This window comes from Heptranchias perlo, chromosome 30 (genome assembly GCF_035084215.1).
Source record: "Heptranchias perlo isolate sHepPer1 chromosome 30, sHepPer1.hap1, whole genome shotgun sequence".
Taxonomy (NCBI): Eukaryota; Metazoa; Chordata; class Chondrichthyes; order Hexanchiformes; family Hexanchidae; genus Heptranchias; species Heptranchias perlo.
Window position 1 is genome coordinate 26,811,743 of NC_090354.1, and position 22,161 is coordinate 26,833,903.

The 22,161-nt window shown below is 44.8% G+C and overlaps 2 protein-coding genes and 1 long non-coding RNA gene across 3 annotated transcripts in view; 2 read left to right on the forward strand and 1 right to left on the reverse strand.

Annotated features, from left to right (window-relative positions):
• The window catches only part of LOC137300014 (vesicle-fusing ATPase), a 218,961-nt gene extending 215,487 nt beyond the window's left edge, over positions 1–3,474 (forward strand). Inside the window, exon 21 of the mRNA XM_067969099.1 lies at positions 1,033–3,474. Coding sequence (XP_067825200.1) covers positions 1,033–1,063 — 31 coding nt within the window. The 3' untranslated portion in view covers positions 1,064–3,474. The remainder of the gene's footprint in view (positions 1–1,032) is intronic.
• Positions 3,475–11,940: 8,466 nt separating this feature from the next.
• LOC137300015 (proto-oncogene Wnt-3) overlaps positions 11,941–22,161 on the reverse strand; it is a 63,289-nt gene continuing 53,068 nt past the window's right edge. The window contains exon 4 of the mRNA XM_067969101.1: positions 11,941–12,420. Within this exon, the coding sequence (XP_067825202.1) occupies positions 11,941–12,420 (480 nt within the window). The remainder of the gene's footprint in view (positions 12,421–22,161) is intronic.
• LOC137300016 (uncharacterized) lies at positions 17,247–19,581 on the forward strand. The gene is made up of 3 exons (XR_010958019.1): positions 17,247–17,477; positions 18,802–19,020; positions 19,135–19,581. It is a non-coding gene; the product is annotated as an uncharacterized lncRNA (long non-coding RNA).

Sequence of the window (22,161 nt, forward strand, 5' to 3'; positions counted from 1 at the left end):
CAATGGGGTAGCCACACTCCAGAGACTTGAGCACATAATCTCGGCTGACACTTTGAGGGAGTGCTGCATGGTCAGAGGTGCCATCTTTCAGATGCAATGTTAAACTGAGGCTGAGTCGACCCACTCAGGTGGACATAAAAGATCCAGATGCACCATTCAAAGAATAGCCAGTGGAAATGATTGGTTTTGGTAATGGAATGGATGTGAGGAGGAGGAAGCTCAGCTTGAGGTCAAGCAATACATTGACGTTCCAGTGGCCAGTGCTGGCACCAAGGCGATTGATGAAGTCGAGGCCAGAGGTGCATAAATGCTGCTTCGGTTTACGCTGGAAAGAATCCACTCTGTGTAATCTAAATTCAGTTTCTCTCTATCAATGTAGTATAAGGTCATTAGCAGTCGCAAACAACAACAGTTTGCATTTATATAGAGCCTTTAATGTAGTAAAACGTCCAAGGCGCTTCACAGGAGCTTCATCAACCAGATTTGACATCACGCCACATATAGAGATATTCGGACAGGTGACCAAAAGGCGTAGGTTTTAAGGAGTGTCTTAAAGGAGGAGAGGGGTTTAGGGAGGGAATTCCAGAGGGCCTAGGTAGCTGAGACACAGCAGTCAGTGGTGGGGCGATGAAAATCGGGGGTATGCACGAGGCCAGAATTGGAGGAACGCAGAGATCTGAGGGTTGTAGGACTGGAGGAGGTTACAAACATAGGATGGGGAGAGGCCATGGAGGGATTTGAAAACAAGGATGAGAATTTTGAAATCGAGGCACTGCCGGACCGGAAGCCAATGTAGATCAGCGAGCACAAGGGGTGATGAGTGAACAGGACTTGGTGCGAGTTAGGATACTGGCAGCAGAGTTTTCAATGAGCTCAAGTTCACGGAGGGTGCAGAGTGGGAGGCCGACCAGGAGAGCATTGGAATAGTTGAATCTAGAGGTAACAAACAGCTTACGAGTTGGTTCATTAATGAAGAGACCACCCCACCCCAAATAATCTTCAATACTGATTTCTCTTTGTTGTATCTTGCAGTGATCCTCATCGCCGGGACAATTGGGATTAAAAACAGGAATGACAATTGGTCGGCACTGTGAATAGCAACCAACAAATGAAGCACTAACTTGACCATTCAACTGGGAAGAAATGAATCTTCAGTCTAAAGACACTTAGCATTTTGCATGTTCCTTGCAAAGAAACTTCTCTTACATGTCTTAAATTTAAAAAATATATAGACATCCGCATTCTTGGTTTTACTGATTTTAATATTGAAAATCTACCAGATTTTTTAAAGGATATTTTCATCTGTTGATATGCAGAATCAGTAGATCATCTCTCCCTCCCCTCCCCCTCAGAAAAAGTGAGCATTATATGGTTAAATTGCACACCTGTATGGACTGAAAGAAACTGTGAATGTTAATGACACTGGGTTGCTTTTTATTGCTTTGGAGCCCTGGCATATGCAATACGTTGGGTTGATTCTATAGAAGGAAGCCAAAAGTACATTGCTCTATAGGAATCGGGAGATGGAGGAAATCTTACAACAGGGGTTTGCACACGAGTTGCATGCATAGGTGGGGCTCGACTGCTCTTGGGTCTCCTGTAACCCTGCAAGTCCTGTATTAGCAATATGGGGATCGCAGGCTGAACTCCACTTCATTCTTACAGGCTGAATTTTCTTTGGGTAACATTTATGTTTAATGTTGATCAGAAGTTTTGAGTTTTCTGTGACTGAAATCCTGAAAGTAGTGTTAGCTTTTTACCTTTGTGAATCCTTAAAGTGATACACATTTCAGCAAAGTGGCTGCAATATTACTTCGAAAAACCTATTGAGCCCCCATTTTTGCCTCTTAAAATTATGGTTCCCCGTACCCTCTTGATTTAAATATTTCAAGCACAATGTAATAATGCACAAATTGGTGGAGCTTTCTCCTGGATAACTTTTTTTTAAATGTACAAAATAAACCAAAGCATTGTTTTTGACATCGGCTAAATGATTTTCTAAGTCTTATCAATCTGTGCTTGTGTTACGTGCACAAGTTTTATTGTCGTGTTGCAGTGCAAGTGTTTAATTGCCCGTAAGAGGCAATAAGCTGGCATTTCATTCTGTCCCTGCGACAATCTTGCCAAATGCTTTACACTCTTATTTCCTGTTGTCTCTTCCTCTTCCTGATCCTGCACTTCTGTGGAATCACAGATTTTGGTTTAAAAGATTAAATTCTGTGCAAATCTCAATCCCAGAAGAGATTCTTGCATTTGCTAGCCCTGTACAGTTACAGCCCCTGTGGATAGGAGAGGTACAAAGGAAATTGCAACTGGTGGAACTCTGATAATGCACAGTAGGCTGATCAGCATTTTATTTCTGGTTCCCTGTACAATGGGAAGCTGATGTGATGGAAAGGTTGTTGGTCCAATGCTTAGATAATCATCAGAACTGTTTTAAGAGCAGTGTTGCAAGAATGTTGTAGCAAACTTTTTAGTGTTGAATATTTATTTTTGAAACACAAGTTTGAGGAATAAAGGGCACCTTAACTGTGCGTCTCTCTTGCTTGACTAGGAGCACTAATCATGCATTACTCCTCGGTTATGGAGCATTATCTGGTCAGCCTGTTGGCACTACAAAATTGGTGTCCAAACAGATCTAATATGTACTTTCTGGAGCCAAACAGTTTGGAACAACGTAATGGTGTCCTACTGTGCAAATTTTCAACCCCCTTCAGCCGTGGGTTTTGAACACCAGTAACAATCTAGTGGTTAAAGAGGTTTCTTGGAAGCTGGAGACTAGCAAAGTTGTTAGGTGTCTTCTCACTCTCACCCTTGCTCCATACCCCATGTGTGTTTAAAGGATCTGAGACCTGCAGTTCCCAATGCTGTAGACTTTGTGTGGGTGAATGAACTTACTTCAGGGACACCGTATGTGACACTGGTTATAGATGGTTCACAGTATTAACAGATGGTAGCAAAATGCACCGGAAGGGATTGGACCAGTACATTTTTATAACATTTCCTGAATTCTGTTTTTAACCTGTAGAATATCGTCTCCATTTAAATAGCAAGATTGGGGGCGGAAAAATGTGAAAATGTTCAAACCAAAACCTGAAATGCAGATGTCTACAGATAAATGTTTTGGTGTCTTGCTTGGGATATGCAACTTACCTTCAGTACTGTATTTATTTCTGTGCTGTTTACAATGTGTAAGTATTAAAGAGACTTAAAAAAAAAAGCAAAGCTGTTCTGTGTTGGCTTTCCATTGGGTAGTTGAGGTGATCTGTGACCTGTCTGTGTAAAGTAATGAACATAACGCTTGATTGTTTTGCCCAGATAGTCTTTGTAGATCCTTGCTGACCCCATGTCCCAAGTTGTAATGAATTCTGTTCTAGTGTAATGTAAATCTTTTTACAGTGAAAATGTGCTGTTTGTTTAATATGTCACGTTAAATGCAGCTGTGATGATGCAATAAAGATACAGATGACAGACTTGGTTGGGTACCTTGTCATGATGTTTAAAACCACGAGCAAAGCATAGAGCGGAGTAGATGTCAAATTCCCTTTTCATTACATCTAATTCCAGGTTTTTTTTTAACCAAGACTTTTAGCAATTGCTTCCCGTAATTTGATTTGTTTTTCTGTGAAAACACAAAACCAGTGGCCTTGCATGTAATTCACACTGCCAAGGACAGAACCAATTGAGGTGGTTGTCTGGGTTCTAGTCATGTAGCATAGCATCAAGGTCCCTCCTCTTGCAGCTTTTTCCATGGATTCAAATTTGCCAGTTGCACAAGTGTTGTAACATAAAATGTGCGCGTGTGGTAATTTTTTTTTGTTTTGGTTCTCATCTGAGCCCTGATGTTGAGCGAGGAGATACCATTGTCACCCAGAGACGTTGAGCAGCTCTTGTGTTCTTCACTGCCCACTTTACCAGCTGAAGGATGCTCTGATGAACCAGACCTCAGACAGAATAAATCACCAAGGCAGATCATTGAAGTAAGCAATAGAAATGGCTTCCAAGTGACCATTAGATGTTTCTGAGGAGAATGGATGTGGTGAGAAAGGGGATGGGCATGATGACTAATTAACTTTTTTCCTGTTGCTGTAAATTCTCCACAGGCCTCACAAACAAGCCCCACGTCCTAGCAAACAGTGCTACAACTCCGGCAAGCAGTCTTTCATCGCCGATATGCAAATTCACCAGCAGAACTGGTCTTTAGAATTGCTCTGAAGTTAGGGAATTTAATAATTGTGCAATAGGGAGTTCCATTTTAACCAGGGTATTTTTTTCCATCAATTGCCTCAACTCTCCTGAAGGTGCAGACTCTCGCTTGGGGACTGTTTGGTGGGTGCCAACAGCCCTCTGCTAGCTTGCCCAAGTGGCTATTCTTCATGTGAACCTGGATCGTGAGTTTCAGTAGGCTATTTAATCCAGGATAGTATCACAGTTTAGCCTGACCTGTTGTTCACACTTTCCAAGGCCATGACGTCCTTTCTAGAGGGTGCAGAAGAGATTTACTAGAATGGTACCAAGAATGAGGGGCTTCTGTTACCTAGAGAGTAGAAAGCTGGCATTGTTCTCCTCCGAGCACAGAAGGTTAAGGGGAAATTTAATAGAAGTGTCCAGAGGGGTTTTGATAGGGAGAAACTTTCCACTGGCAGGAGGGTCGGTAATCAGAGGACACAGATTTAAAATAATTGGCAAAAAAAGCCAGGGGCGAAATGAGAATTTTTTTTTTACTGAGTTATGATCTGGAATGCACTTCCTGACAGGGTGGTGGTGGAAGCAGATTCAATAGTAACTTTCAAAAGGGTCTCTAGAATTTGGCAAGATCTCTACTTAAAAAGGAAAAATTTGCAGGGCTATGGGGAAAGAGCAGGCAAGTGGGATTAATCAGTAGCTCAGAGACCAGGCACAATGGGCCGAATGGCCTCCTGTGCTTTAACATCCTATGGTTCTATTCTATATCTTGCATCTTCCAATAGGCGTCAAAGGATAGTGATTAGGGGAAGGAACCCTGGCTGATTTTTCTTCTTGGTAGCCCAAGGTCACAAGGTTAATTGTAGTTGCTTAACCTGTTTGGCACATCATGGGAATTCCCTGGTCCTGGTGGCTTAGTGAGGGCGCTGCATTTACCAATTAAATCTTGAGGGAAGCTTCACTGGACAAACTTGGAGTGCCATGGTATATGGTCCCCTGGAGTGCCATCATGCTGTACCATACTGTCCTGTGTGGTGCTACTTCCCTACAAAGAGGAAAAGGGAACATGAAGGTCTTTCAATTATTCCAAGTCACTTTTGCCTCAGAATCAAGAGATTGAAGATTTAACCAACTCACCAGGACCTGGAATGTGTAGTCTAGGCTGAATATCTAGTGTGGTGCTAAGGATTGTTGGAGGGTTTTTGTCCTTCAGGTGAGCTGTTAAACAAAGGCCCCATCTTCCTGCTCAGATGAACATTAAGATCACTATTCGAAGAAGAGTTGGGAGTTGTGTCCTGGCCAACATTCTTCCCTCAACCAATGCCTCCAAAAAAAAAACCCAGGTTGACTGGTCGCTCATCCAATGGCTATTTGTCGACTTTGCTGGCACAGACTAGGTGCCATTTTGGTCTATGAAACGATCACTGCACTCCTGAAATGATTGTACGAAGTGCTTTAAGATATTTGTGTGAAAGGTGGCATATAAATGCCAGTGTTATGTACCTGCCACTGGTCAGCTCTTGAACAGCACTGGCATAGGCTGGGGAGGGTGAGTGTTGAAGGGAGACTCTACAAGGGGAAAAAAGGAGCAAATCAAATTAATTGCCAAAACAAAAGGCTGCAGGGCATGCAGGTGCTATTCTGTCCCACTTCTGCAGTTGATCTGTTGTTATTGCCAGTGGCAAATAGTTCAGAAAATATTCAGTTGTAATGTAATGAGACTAGACAATCTGCTGTGTCCAAATAAGGCCTGCTTATTTAAGCCTAGCTTTTTTAGAAAGTCAGTATTTTAGTAACATGTAAATTAATCTGTATAAATCCTAAACCTGATTTTAACATATAGTTTCAATGTACCATTTACATTCACTCTTATAAGTGTGCAACGCAACCTTTATGTAGAAATCTGCAACTAACAGATCAGAAGGCAATAAAAATGAAAAGAGCTACAAAGACATTTAGAATCAATGGAATCTTACTGGCGAAACCATTTTTGACTTCAAGGAGATATTCGAACCAGGCTCAAGAATGAGACATTATGGGAAATGACTAAAGATCAAACAGCAGAAGGTAAAGAAAGACTTGCATTTATATAGTGCCTTTACAGCCAATTAAATACTTTTGAAGTATGGTCACTGTTGTAGTGTAGGAAACGGGGCAGCCAATTTGCACACAGCAAAGTCTCACAAACAGCATTGTGATAATGACCAGATAATCTGTTCAGTGATGTGGGTTGAGGGATAAATATTGGCCCAGGACACTGGAGAGAACTCCCCTGCACTTCTTCAAAATAGTGCCATGGGACCTTTTAAATCAACCTGAGAGGGGAGACAGGGCCTTGATTAAACATCTCATCTGAAAGACGGCACCTCCAACAGTGCAGCACTCCCTTAGTACTGCACGGGAGTATGATGGACAACAGAAATCTTATTAAGTAGTGGCATGGGACTGCATTTGATGTGTGGCCTGCGCTAAAGAATTTGGAAAGAGCTCTTCCTTTACCACTAAAAGAAAGTGGTTCTCACTCTGATCTGTAAAAATAGGCATGTTCAACTGAACAAATCGCTGTGGGACCTAATTACTATGACAGGCTGGAGCAATAACGACATCTTACAAAGGGCAGGAAGAAATCACCTGTGAATTGCAAGTTGGGTTCTGTGGCAGCTCTGCAAGAAGTACAAGGACTATGAAAAATGCATATTTATATCTACATTGATTTTTAAGAACCTTTCAGTAATATTTAGGAAGAGTTTTCTGGGTAGTGACCCAATATGACGACTATTCACGCAATGTGTTCTCGTGCTGAGAGGCCATTACAGTAGCAGCTTAAGTTGCATTTGGTCAGATGATTCATTGGTGTAAGTCTGAAGTGGAATGAAACGAGGGTGTATGTGACCTCTTTCTCTTCAGTGTCATAATGGAAATAGCTATGGCCTACCTGGGGCTAGGTTCTGTAGTGTCAGGGTGACCGATTATAGACCAGTGTTACACTGGCGATATAATGAGATGGATTGGAAGCCATCGTTGAAAATATTACCTCCAGAATGGTTCTGAAGGTAAATAAAATGTTGATACACAACATGAAGATGTTGACCTCCTAATGGTTAGACCTTGACTAAACACTAACAATGGGAGGAGATGCAGCAGGGTTGCCAATCCTCCAGGAGTGCCCTGGAGTCTCCAGGAATTAATGATTAATCTCCAGGACACTGCTGCGAGCAAACCCAGGAGAAAAATCATAAGGGCATTAAATAAATTGTTTTTTAAAAAAAAATTCTTTGAACACTTTTGTTCATTAGTTATAAAAATATTGGACATGGGAAAAAAGGCTGTTCAACTGATAGTCAATTGGGTAATGAAGCGTCTATTCGCTTTCCAATTGGTGTGGGAAGGCGGGGCACCGTGAAGATGGGCGTGTTGGGCGACCAATGGCAGCAGTAGAGTGGGGGCGTGGTGGTTGGAGGCAGGAAGTCATGTGATGACACCTCCGGGAATATGTCAAACCAGAGTTGGCAACCCTAAGATGCAAACTGCTTGAAATGAGCTGCATATGCAAAGTTCTTTAAGTCACAAAAGGAGATACGATCAAGAATAGAGCAGGGCATAGTGTAAGTATCAGACAAAAACTATCATCTTTGCACTGTCACATGGATGAATCTGAAACATTATTGAATAATGATGCCAATTTCAGGGCACTCAGCCTATGAGAAGCCTAGAGAAGCATTGTCTTCAGTGAATCCAGAACAAAATTTCCAGGGCTGAATACAAAGAGTGGCTGATAAGTTCATCAGAGAGCTAAGAACACCAGGTGCATGAGCTGTTCGAGTGCTGCGCTTAAATAAATGAACAAATATAGAAATCCTGAAGCGAGTGGAGCAGTCCATAGTAAATGACTCATGGATTTATCAGTCCTATGCAGTATATTAGTGGTTTGTATAAGTCGTGTTCCTAACCACACACCATAGAACTGCAGCGTGGGATCATTCTACAAGCTGCATTCTGCCAAAGGAATATATTACACAGTTGGTTGTGCTCAGTCAGAATCAATCTGGCACCCATTTTAGTTGTAATAAATTATATATAGCTCAGGCTCCTGGCCTGCAGGCAATCCACGTTGAACTATTTCAAATTCTATCTAAAAATGATGCTCATGGGCAGTTCTCGTTGTAAAGCTGATGGGTCTATAGTCTGAAGGTCCACAGCCTGTTAACCTGACCTACTATGACGAATTGTCCAGCAATGCATGTTCTATTCTTTCACTAGAGATATAAATTGTAGCTTTCTCAATGGGTAAGGTATCACCCAGGGTGATACTGAGCTGTATGGGCCAAGAAGGCTCCGGGATTAATAGCAGAGTTTGTGCTGAGTTGGCTGAACACAATTGTCCTCAGCACCCTTGAGGGTGGGAAATCATCTGGATTCCAGCTCCTAAAAGCTATCCAGTGCCTCCTCCTGGAAAGTGTGTGTGTGCATCTGTGTGTCTGATGTAAAGTTCAAGTCCGAGGGATGTCCGATCCTCCAATCTGCCATCCTTGGCTGTGGGCTTCAGTGGTATCTGAGAGTGGATTTCCACCTTGAGGAACAATCGAAGCATTGGCTACTTGGGTACCAGCTTTTAGTCAATAACAATGTGGCATTGATAGCTGTGATAACAAGATCCATGATGTATTGACTCCACTTGCTCAAAGAAGGCCAATTTGGGGGTGAGTATCCGGTGGGGGGGGAGGGGAGGGGGGTCGGAGAGGAATTTTCCAGAATTTTTTTTGCCCCTATTGGCTCTGGGATTTTTTAAATTGTTTTTTGCCTCTCCCAGGAGATTACATGGTTGCGGGAGCTGGTGGGGGGGTGGAATGTCTCGTCATAATGCTCTAGGCATCTTGAGTGTGGGACAGGCTTGATGAACCAGTTGGTCTTTTCCTGCCCATCAATTTTGTATGTTCGTAATTATTAATATATCGATGTTAAACTCATAGTTGCTCCAATAGATGGATGTGTGGGCTAGTACTAGAAACTGCTGGATTATTGCAACTGGTTCACTAATGTCCTTCAGGGGAGGGAACATACCATCCTTACCCAGTCTGGTCTACCTGGGACTCCAATCTCACACTACATGGTTGACTCTTAATACCCTCAGGGCAAGTAGGAATGGGCAATACATGTTGCCTTGGCAGCGTCGTCCACATCCCAAGAACACATTAAAAAAAAAGACAAAAAGTCCCAGTTTGATTCGCAGGACTATGTGAGCTGATCCCAGTCGAGGCCACAGTAGGGAAGCTATAGTTTGTCTCAGTGGTTAAGGATTGGGGGGGAGGGGGAGGGGGAGGGGGGGGCGCGTGGAATCAGCCAGAGTTCCTGCCCCTGATTGCTATGCATTGACACTTGTTGTAAAGTTTGTGGGTGCCAGATGAGGTCAGGATTAGGCTCCACTGTGATGCCATCAACGGTCAAATAGCCTGCTGACACTCACTGCCTACCTCACACGTGAAGAATGGCATCTTCAGGAAGGGTAGCCAGCGGCTGAGGGACCGCACAACAGCAGGAGTTAACGTCTGCAGGAGCACAGCAGTGGAAAGAGAAAAAAAAGATTTTAAATCATATCATTGAGGATCAGGTAAGAAAAGGACAGCACACCAGCGTTCACTACATGAATAAATTTTATTTCTTTGTTGGTAGCTATTTCTAATACTAAGAGAAGAATATGTACACTGAGTGACAGGAGAGATTATACATTTAACATCTGCTTCCACAGAGCTCACTGTGGATCCTGTGCTGTGAAGCATGATAGTAAATGTAGCTCACACTGCCTTCAAGCCACCATGGCAAGTTTATAAACTAGAAACAGCAGATAAGACACTTTCTGCAAATATATAATCTCAGTTGAGTCATATATATACACATTGTGCAATAAATAATTATAAAAACATAGGCTTTAAGAATATAAAATCAAAGGGTCAAACATCTAATTTGTACAAAACTTTGGATATAGCAACTTGCAATACAGGTTCAACTTGGAGCTAGTAATTCCAGGCTACAAGGTAGAAAAATGCTACGATAAATGTTGCTGACTGGTGATTAATTTTTAGAGCACAGGATTTCAACGCCCATCGCTTGAAGTAACTACTCGCTCGTACTGGGTAAGGTATCCATGGGGCGTAACAACGGATTCCCACCTTGCTTCTTTATCTTATCCCATCATTTTTTTTTCTTTCACAGAAAGAAGGCACATTGTATGTAAGTAGAATTACTTTTCATTAGGTGGTGGATGCAAGGTCACCCCGTAAGGAGGAAGTCACGTCCACAGATATGGATATGGCCACCAGATCCACTCAAACCTCAACTTTCAATCATTTGATAAAGGTGGGACTGGTAGGTGAGAAGTACAGGCAGTATTAATACTCAGATCAGGTGTGGTGTGTGTGAGACAGTCACCATCCTAAAGAACTAGGAAGTTTTGTTACGAGGATCTTGTCTGATATCTTTTGACTTGGGGATGAAATAAACGTAGAGCTGGAAGACTAAGCTGTTATTACAATGTTAATATCTCAGCTTGTATCTGGAGCCAACTGAAGCCATGTGGGATATTGCAGTGTGCAAAGGATTCTGGGGGTTGTAGTCTTTACTGTCAAGTTTGAAGGTACTTAAATTCAGAAATACAGTTACTTCAGGGTTCAAAGCAGCAAATCCTAAACTAAACTGACTTAAAGATGTACTGTCCTCAGGATTACTAGCTTTGAAACCACTCTGGTGTGGTTTGTTGCAGTGTATCTTTGACTGTTTCAAAGGTAAAGGAATCTTCACATAAAAGCTCTTCTGTGAAGCTGCCGTCTCGGAGACTTTTCTAAAAATGTCTTTACTGTAAAAATGCAAAGGCCTCACTTCTCCAGCAGCATTCATTATATACCCTTCTGCCTAGAGTTTCCAGAAATTCCTGATGGCACTTCCTGACTCTACTTGTGTACATGTTTACGTCCATGTATGTGTCATTTATAATCACCAGTGCTTTGTATGGTGGCTCAGTTGTCTTGTGTGATGTCCTTGTCCCTTCCTTTCTCTCACTTCTGTCCCGATGACAAGTCTGAATCCCAGGGAAGATCACATTTCAATGGGCTTTGCATTTGTTTGTCGGTTCTGGGATGGGAAACATAAGGCAACTTGAGATCCATCCAAATATTGAACAGCATCTGTCACGACATTTTGAGCAGGCTGCCATTGTGATTGGGCCAAGCTGTAGCAATACATAATTGTTGCAACAATGGGGAAGTCCACAACATCACTGAATGTATTGGCTACACCAAAGTGGCAGGTTGTGTAAGTGAGAGCCAAATGGAAAGGCGGAGAACAGAAAACTAAAAATTGTTATACCAAAGGGGGAGCTTGGGATATTATGGAAATTTAAAATTACTGCCACTTTTCCGCTCTTTTCCTCATCCATTAATAAATGAGAAGTGAATCCGCAATTTCAAGTTGAGAGCAAGTATTCCCAACGTACCAGTTTTTGGATCAAATAATAAATTTGACTTCTCTCTTTCCTCATACGTGCTTTTTGGTTCAGAGTAAGTTTTCTTTTTAAGCTGGAAAACCCCACTTGCTCCTAAGAGAAATTGAATCTATTTGTGAAAAGACTACATTCCCCAGAATTCATTTCTGCAATGTAGGTGCACAGTAAAGTGCACATTTTTTTTCTGCCCCCAACAGCAACTGGAAGGTTCCAGATTGTGTGATCTTATTGGGTTTTTGTGTGTGTGTGTGTGTGTCCTGTTATTTGCACGTATGTACATCGTACACACGAACGCACTCCTGGCAGCTGACGTAGCAGCACCAGTGGAATATGCAGTGACATTTCTCCTTGCGTTTCTCCGTCCTGGTGTTATGGCCACGGCCGCAGCAAAGCAGGTCGCAGCCGTCGATGCCGTGAGAAGTGACGTTGCAGATCCTGTCCCTGGTCCCAAAGGAGCCCGTTTCGGGGTTTGGCTCGCAAAAGTTTGGCGAGTTTTCATAATAGACGAGGTCTCGCTCGGTCGGGGGCTTAAAGAGCTCGTACTTGGCGCGGAGGGTCTCCACCCAGCCACGGGACTCTCTGTGCTTCTCCACCACCATCTCGGACGCACTGTCGTACTTGTCCTTCAGATAGTCCCCGATGACTCGGAAATCTGGCTGTGCCCACCAGCAGGTCTTCACCTCGCAGCTCCCGGACAAACCGTGACACTTGCATTTCAGGTGCATGTGATCCAGGATTGACTGTAACAACAATCAAGAATCACAATTAGCAAACACTAGTTAGACAGTCCCCTGATATATCTGCATATTTCCTTATGTGAAGAAATCCTTAATATCAATTTATCTGTGACATATTGCATTTGTGCACAATCCTGTCTACAAAACCTTACTTCCTTACTTGTTGATACATTTCTGTCATGCTTTTGTGTCAACTTTGTCCATTACAAATTCCTATGTCCTCATTTATAAGGAACCTGCCTATGTAAACTTTATACTCTGTAATTATACCCTCCTGCCACTGGCGGCACTGTAGTGTCACAGGGCTGTGGCCCCCAGCAGAGAAACATCTCTGTTCCCAAACTGCAGTAAACTTTGCTACTCAACCATAAATAGTAATAAAAAATCAAAGTATTATATAAAAATTAGCACGGAGTGTATAACTTTAAAATGGGGACTTAATTATATCTAGGCATTCTGGTCTAATATCTTACACATTATACATATAGATAACAGATCGCTAGCAGTGAATTATATAGGGAAAGAGCAGGGGGAGTGAGACTAATTGGATAGCTCTTTCAAAGAGCTGGCACAGGCACTTCTATGCTGTAAGATTCCATGTAGTCTCACTTAGGACACCATTATGGACCAATATGTCTGAGGGTGACATTGTCACAGGTACACATACAAGCCCCAATCCAACAAGGGCTTCCCATGAAATCTGTTCCATGGTAGCATGTAAATCCATGATGGAAGGAATGGGCTAGATGAGCTGAACGGCCTTTTCTTATTCCATGCTTTCTTACATTCTTATATCGTTCAACCTCTTGTTTCTGTTCCTAAAATGACTGGCAGTGTGACAACAATGCATAGGTGGCTATGCAGATCAGGAGGCCATCAGTAATGAATAATATCTACATGATATCAGAGCAAAGCAAGAGAATAATGACATTGGAAATCCAAATGACAGGAAAATAACCTATTCTGATATAAACACAATTTTCAGAAAAGATGTCAAAATAAAGTAGTTTGCAGATGTATTAATTTTGAACTTGTTTATGATGAACATACATTAAACCTCTTTATATAAGAACAGAATCTTGTTTCCTGTAATACATTAGTAGGGACAAAGTGTTGCTTATAACCAAATTTGCACATAATGTCTATGCTGAGGTATTAGCTGTGGCGCAATGGTAACACTCTTGCTACTGATTTAGAAAATTGTTGGTTCAAGTCCCACTCTAGGGACTTGAGCACAAAATTCAGGCTTGCAGTGCCTGGGAGGGAGTGCTGCACTATTGGTAATGTGCCGTCTTTCGAATGAGACATTAAACTGAGGCCCTGTCTGCCCTCACAGGTGGATATAAAAGATCCCATGGCACTATTACAAAGAAGAGCAGGGGAGTTCTCCCTGGTGTCCTGGCCAATATTTATCCCTCAACCAACATCAATAAAAAGCAGATTATCTGGTCATTATCACATTGCTGTTTGTGGGACCTTGCTGTGTGCAAATTGGCCTTTCCTGCAATGGCTACATTTCCAAAAGTACTTCATTGGCTGAAGTTGTGAATGGCGCTGTATTTCTTTTTTCTTTATGAATGAAGCATAAAGGGGCTAAATAATGTGCAGATATCAATGATTGCCAGGAATTTTTTCATATTGATGACACATACATAGATGCAAATGTAGAGAAGAGCAGGATATTGAGCAGCAGAGCTTGTAAAACACCCCCCGCGAGTCTTTCCTTCCCTGTGTCTGAGGCTAATGTTAATCTAGCCATGAGAGGTTGCTGAGGATGGGATTTACTGCCGTTTCCTCTCATCCTGCTATCCAGTGACAGACAAGATAATGAACAGTAACCGTTACAGAGTGTTGTATATTTGCATTTCTCTTTTGGAAATCAGAGATACAAATAGATTTATGATTTCAGTGCTTGAAACTATTTCTTTGTTGAAGATGAGGCAAGGAACTCCATAATTTGTTGTAATGTGAAAGTGAGAAGTGAAATGTGGTGTTATGTTTACAATAATTGGAGCTTTTATCCATAACGGCCCCACCCCTGACGGACAAATATTGACTAGGTTGCTGAAAGAGGCGCCCAAATCTTCGCCAGTCTGCTTAATGGCTGTGTGCAAACATGCTTCTGGAGGTCTCGGAGAAAGGAGGGAATTGAGGCATGCCAAGAGTGTGATCATGATGCCTAAACAGCATTTGAAAATGTGATATAAAAAACGGAAAGACTTGTATTTATATAGTGTCTTTCACAATGGCCCAAAGCACTTTACAGCCAATGAAGTACGGTCACTGTTGTAATGTAGGAAACGCGGCTGCCAATTTGCGCACAGCAAGATCCCACAAACAGCAATATGATAACGACCAGATAATCTGTCTTTTTAGTGATAATCTGTCTTTGGAGGGATAAATATCAGCCAGGACTCATGGGAACAACTCCCTTGCTCTTCTTAGAAACAGTGCTATGGCATCTTTTATATCCACCTGAGAAAGCAGACAGGGCCTCGATTTAACGTCTCATCCAAAAGACGGCACCTCCGACAGTACAGCACTCCCTCAGTACTGCACTGAAGTGTCAGCCTAGATTTTGTGCTCAAGTCTCTAGACGTGGGATTTGAATCCGCAACTTTCTGACTCAACGTGGTAAGAATGCTACCAACTGAGCCACGGCTGATACAGTCATAGGAAATGCAAAAGGTAGGATGAGACTGACTGCAGCATTGATGCCAAGATTGAGCAAATCAATTCCTCATTCCCCAAAATTGTTGTCTTCCTTCTGAAAGCGATGTCACGGGCCAGGGATTGGTGCCTGATGTTTTGAATTAGTGTGCTAGACTAAAAGAAAAGATGCCAAATGGAGAGTGAGCATTTCCCCACAGTGAGGGGCAAGAAATTGGCCCGTACACCTCCCAGCAGCTAGTTACAGACTGGCAGTGCCCGACACCATGGGATGTTTTCCTACTCTCCCAGTTGGGCAACAATGAGTGTAACTAGCGCGACTAAACACTGGATAGGAAAAATAAAAGAAAGACTTGCGTTTATATAACGCCTTTCATGACACAGTATGTCCCAAATTTACAGCCAATTAAGTATTGTTGAAGTGTAGTCACTCTTGTAATGGAGGAAACATGGCAGCCAATTTGTACACAGCAAGATCCCACAAGCAGCAATGAGATAATGACCAGAGAATCTGTTTTTAGTGATGTTGGGTGGGATTAAATATTGGCCAGGGCATTGGGGAGAATTCACCTGTTCTTCTTCGAAATATTGCTATGGGATCTTTTACAACCACCTGAGAGGGCAAACAGGGCCTCGGTTTAACGTCTCGTCCAAAAGACGGCACATCTGACAGTGCAGCGTTCCCTCAGTACTGCACTGGAGTGTCAGCCTGGATTATGTGCTCAAGACTCTGGAACATGACTCAAGTCCACAACTTCTGACTCAGAGACAAAAGTGCTACCACTGAGTCACGGCTGACACCATTAAATTACATTTTTAAATGGGTTTCAGGAAGGGTGGTGAAGAAGAAATGGCATGTAACGTATGAGGTCTGTTCTTTTTCTCTCCTGAAAGTGCTAACTCAAGCTGGGTACAATTCCACAGTCACTGTAAGTCCTCTAGAACTTCCCCTGACTGGCCACTTTTTACATGCATGATTTCATACATTATCAGCAGGCTATTGGTCTGTAGAGTGCATCACAGCCAAATCTGATCCTGTCCTCCCCAATTACCACACACAAGCACTTTTCAACAGGAACTATCATTAAGAGCAGGAACCATTTCTAACTTTCCCTTCTCTCCAGCCCAGGGACTCTGAGGCCAATTGTAGCAAACCTTCCCCTCACTGTTTATCTGCACATCTGCCACCCTGGCTCGGATCTAACAAGTCAGCACAGACCAAGGTTCAAACCCGTGATCGTCCTGGTCTATACGGCTCAGCGCCATACTTGTTAGCTGAGTCAGCAAACGCATTATCAGGGAGCAGAGTCTTACATTTTTAAGACATTGTTTAGGACTGTATTTCCATGTTAGCAACACTTCTGATAATATAGTTCAGATTAATTCATGTTAATTTATATTTCTCCCCATCCTCAATCTTTGTTGTGACCAAACTCCCGGCCCAGGGCGACCGGGCTCCCGGCCCAGGGCGACCGGGCTCCCGGCCCAGGGCGACCGGGCTCCCGGCCCCGGCCCCGGGCGACCGGGCTCCCGGCCCCGGCCCAGGGCGACCGGGCTCCCGGTCCAGGGCGACCGGGCTCCCGGCCCAGGGCGACCGGGCTCCCGGCCCAGGGCGACCGGGCTCCCGGCCCCGGCCCCGGGCGACCGGGCTCCCGGCCCCGGCCCAGGGCGACCGGGCTCCCGGCCCAGGGCGACCGGGCTCCCGGCCCAGGGCGACCGGGCTCCCGGCCCAGGGCGACCGGGCTCCCGGCCCCGGCCCCGGGCGACCGGGCTCCCGGCCCAGGGCGACCGGGCTCCCGGCCCCGGGCGACCGGGCTCCCGGCGACCGGGCTCCTGGCGCCGCAATTATCATGAGAGTTTTTTGTTTCCCGTTACCCCTCCCTCCTGCATTTTTACATAGAAATTACAACATGGACACAGGCCGCTCGGCCCAACCAGTCCATGTTGGTGTCTATCCTCCACTCGATCAGTATCTTCCCTGGCTCTGTACTTGCTTAAAAACTATTTAATCTTCAACTTTTTCCAGTTCTGATGAAAGGTCTTCGACCTGAAATATTAACTCTGTTTCTTTCTCCACAGTTGCTGCCTGACTTGCTGAGTATTTCCAGCATTTTCTGTTTTTATGCCTAATCATATGTGCCCACCTTGTTTCCACATTCCTTCACCTCCCTTTCCTTCAACCACCTATCTAACCTATTTTTAAATCATTCCACAGCCTCACAACCCTTTATGTAAAAAAAAGTTTCTCCTGCTCTCTGTCCTAAATTGTTTACATTTCATCTTATTTCTTCCATCTCCCCGGAAGGTGACAAGTCCTCCTGCGGTTTGTTCCCGTGGGCGTTGGGCGTTGGCAGCTGGCTGTACCTCAGCCAGAAGACCATTCTTTATGTGTGAGTCTACACAATGAGAGTCAGCAGGGGAGCAGAGACAAATCTGAAACTGTCCCCACACTCACACTCACACTCGCACCTCACACTCGCACCAGCACTCACACCCGCACTCACACCCGCACTCACACCCGCACTCACACCCGCACCCACATCCATACCCGCACCCACACTCGCACCCACACTCGCACCCACACTCGCACCCATACCCGCACTCACACCCGCACCCACACCCGCACCCACACTCGCACCCACACTCGCACTCACACCCGCACCCACATCCATACCCACACTCGCAACCGCACTCGCACCCACACTCGCACCCACACTCGCACTCACACCCGCACCCACACCTCACACTCACACCCACATCCATACCCACACTCGCACTCGCACCCACACTCGCACTCGCACCCGCATCTCACACCTGCACCCGCATCTCACACTCACACCCACATCCATACCCACACTCACACCCGCACCCGCACTCACACCCGCACCTCACACTCACACCCACATCCGCACCCGCACCCACACTCGCACTCATACCCGCACCTCACACTCACACCCGCACCTCACACTCACACCCGCACCTCACACTCACACCCACATCCATACCCACATTCGCACCCGCACCCACACTCGCACTCACACCCGCACTCACACCCGCACCTCACACTCACACCCACATCCATACCCACACTCACACCCGCACTCACACCCGCACCTCACACTCACACCCACATCCATACCCACACTCGCACCCGCAGTCACACCCGCACCTCACACTCACACCCACATCCATACCCACACCCGCACCCGCACCCCCACTCGCACCAGCACCCGCACCCGCACCCCCACTCGCACCCGCACCCCCACTCGCACCAGCACCCGCACCCGCACCCCCACTCGCACCCGCACCCCCACTCACACCCGCACCCGCACCCCCACTCGCACCCCCACTCGCACCCACACTCGCACCCACACTCACACTCACACCCACATCCATACCCACACTCACACCCACACTCACACCCACATCCACACCCACACTCACACCCACACTCACACCCACACCCACACTCACACCCACACTCACACCCACACTCACACTCACACTCACACCCACATCCATACCCACACTCACACCCACACTCACACCCACATCCATACCCACACTCACACCCACACTCACACTCACACCCACACTCACACCCACACTCACACTCACACTCACACTCACACTCACATCCACACCAATTCCAGTGGGGGCGTTGGATACTGATCAGGAGCAGGAATCTCTCTCATTTTTCCCTCTCTAACCCAGGAGCACCGAGGCCAGTCGCTGATCACTGGTTGAGATCACTGGACACAGAGCAGGGACCGAATCTTGCACCGTCCTGGTGTGTACGGCTGCGAGTGACACCTCCTTTACCGCAGCGCCCGACCAATGAAGTTTCCTCAGAAGTTGTAAAAGGACCCAGAATGCAATGCAATCCCAGGGGACTCCTCACTTGCCAAAACTCTGCAGGGTTGTTGCAGTCAGGTGAGACTCTGTTGACTTACTGTCTGAGTATGAACAGAAGAACACGCCACAATTGTGCAATTCCATGGCTAATGTAATTGCTACTTTCTTTCCTGGTACGCTTGATAACTACAGCTACAGGTCATGGGTGTGAAGAAACAAATAAATACTGGTTGCAATGGCAAGTGTAAGAAAAGTCAGGGAAGAGAAAAAACATTCGGCTCATCAGAACTCACCCCTGAAGGTCTCTTAACTCTTCCATCTAATGTACCCACTCTCAGTGTATTGGCCTCTATTACTTTGCTCAGTAGTATTGTTCAGAACATTTCTCACTCGTTTAGTAATTTTTTTTTCTTGATGTCTGTTTTAAACTTAAATTAATTTTAATTCATGTTCCCCTGTCCCTATTTGCCTGGTGAGTTGTGAAGTAATAATCTGGGATCACCTTATTTATACCATTTAATATTTCATACATGTAGCTGCACTCACACTATGAATAACCAGTAGTGTTAAACCATCTGTAGCCTTTATAACAGATAATGCAGCATAGATAACTCTTTTAATATTCTACAGAAACTGATATCTGGATCAAAAAATTACATTTCTCAGGCTCACTGTTTAAGTCATAATTGTCAATTTGTATTATCTATGTTTTGACTCCAATTTTTGTGGTTAAGTTGTACAGGGTAAGCAACCAACAGCAAGTGTCCCGAGATACTGGGCAAACAGATCATGTAGCTCCTGACTGAAATATATCTGTCATCAGCACATTGTAATTCGTTGAGTGATACCTGAAATGAACCCAGTGCAACCTGTCTGATGGGGTTTCTATGTTACCAATACGGAATCGGGACAATGATGTTCAAAAAGGAAAAAGACTTGGATTTATAGAGCACCTTTTACGACCTCAGGACGTCCCAAAGCGCTTTACAACCAATGATGTATTTTTTGAAGTGTAGTCACTGTTGTAATGTAGGAAATGCAACAGCCAATTTGTGCACAGCAAGGTCCCACAAACAGCAACGTGATAATCACCAGATAATCTGTTTCGGTGATGTTGGTCAAGGGATAAATATTGGCCAGGACACTAGGGAGAATTCCCCTGCTTTTTTTCGAGATAGTGCCATGGGATCTTTTATGTCCACCTGAGAGGGCAGACGGGGCCTCAGTTCAACGTCTCAAACAAAAGATGAGATACACAGTGCTACATTAGATTGTCAGTCTAGCTTATATGCTCAAATCTCTGGAGTGGGACTTGAACCCACAATCTTCTGACTCAGAGGCAAGCATGCTACCCACTGAGCCACAGCTGACACATTCAAGTACTGACTCACAGCTAACAAACACTGCACGTCCTGTCATCCAGACGCAGGACCAATAGGAATTGAGGCCTGCATTTTGCATTGCCTTTGACAACAGTTCTCAGGACCATTAGAACAGCAACTCCTTCTATTGATAAAGCACCTTCAACATTAAAAATGGTGCAGGACGCGTCACAGAATAGGGGTATGGAAAATGGACACTAAGCCAGGAAAGAGAAGTTTGGGAAAGGGGCAACCAAAAGCTTGGTCAAAGAGATGGGTTTTCAAAGGAGGACAAAAAGGTGGAGATGGGTTTAGTAAGGGATTTCCAGACAGTAGGACACAGGCTGCAGAAGACCCTGATGATGAGGCAAAGGGAGGGGAATGCACAAGAGGCTGGAGTCAGAAGAACAGAGTTTTGGGGAGAAGATATAGGGCTGGAGGAGGTGGTGTAAAAAACAACAACTTGCATTTATATAGCGCCTTTAACATAGTAAAACATCCCAAGGTGCTTCACAGGAGCGATTATCAGACAAAATTGGACACCAAGCCACACAAAGAGATATTCGGACAGGTGACCAAAAGCTGATTTAAAAAGGAAAATTTCAAGGAGCATCTTAAAGGAGGAGAGAGAGGTAGAGAGGCGGAGAGGTTTAGGGAGGGAATTCCAGAGCTTAGGGCCTAGGCAGGTCAAGGAAGGGCTGCCAATGGAGGGGCGAAGAAAATCGGAGACGCACAAAAGGTCAGAATGCAGGAAGGCAGAGTTCTCAGAGGGTTGGATTTAGGGTACGATTAGAAGTAGAGTCCATTTAATTTCATTTAAAGAGCACTGCTAGCAGCCGGAGTACGACCGACGACAGTCACCAGGGTAAAACGGGCCACGAGTGTAGATGAGATCAGTTGAAGCTGATATTTCTTCTCCCTCTACTTCTAAAAAGTGACTAATATGGATTAAATTTGTGTTTTAGAAGAGTCCTGATTAAGAATGACTGACACATACCCGTAGGGAGCCAAACCATCAGTGCGTGCCAGAAAGATACATTGGCTTCACGCCATCTATCTGTTTACACACAGCAAACACCTGGATGGGACTTTTTTCATGCCAGAATGCCTGATGTCTTATTTACAGTGCCAAGCTTGTTCTGAGGTGGAATCTACTGTCTGATATTTACACCTCTAGGAAGTTACCACAGTAAATGTGGTCATTCCCTCTTCAAACAACTATCCTCGACCCATCCGTCCTCTCAAGCACTGCCCCAGCTCTAACCTCCTTTTCCACTCTTAGGTCCTCGAATGTGATGTTGCCTCCCAGGTCCATACCCACATCTCCCAAAGCTCTCTGTTTAAATCCCTTCAGCCTGGCTTCCAACCTTTTAACAGCAGTTACACTGCTCTGACCAAAGTCCAGAATCACATCCTCTGTGACTGTCACCATGGTGCGCTATCTTTGTCCTCCTGGGCTGCTCTGCAGTGCTTGACACGGTTGACAATGCCTTTCTTCTCAACTGCCTTACCTCCATCGCCCAGCAAGGTGGGACTGCCTTCACATAGTTTCACTCCTATCCATCCGAACACAGCCAGTGCAGCTCCCGCAATGGCTTGTCTTCCTGCCCATTCACCGTTGCCAGTCTCCTTGGCCCTTTCCTTTTCCTAATCTACATGCTGCCCCTTGCTAACATCACCTGCCTCCAGATGTATGCTGATGGCACCCAACTCTGTCTCGTCAGCTCCTCCCATGACTCTATGAGCACCTCCATGCTGTCAGACTGTCTCTCCAACATCAAAGCATGAATAAGTCCAAACTTGCTCCATTGGAACAACTTTTGCCATTGTTCTCAACTCCCATCAGACCCTCACATCT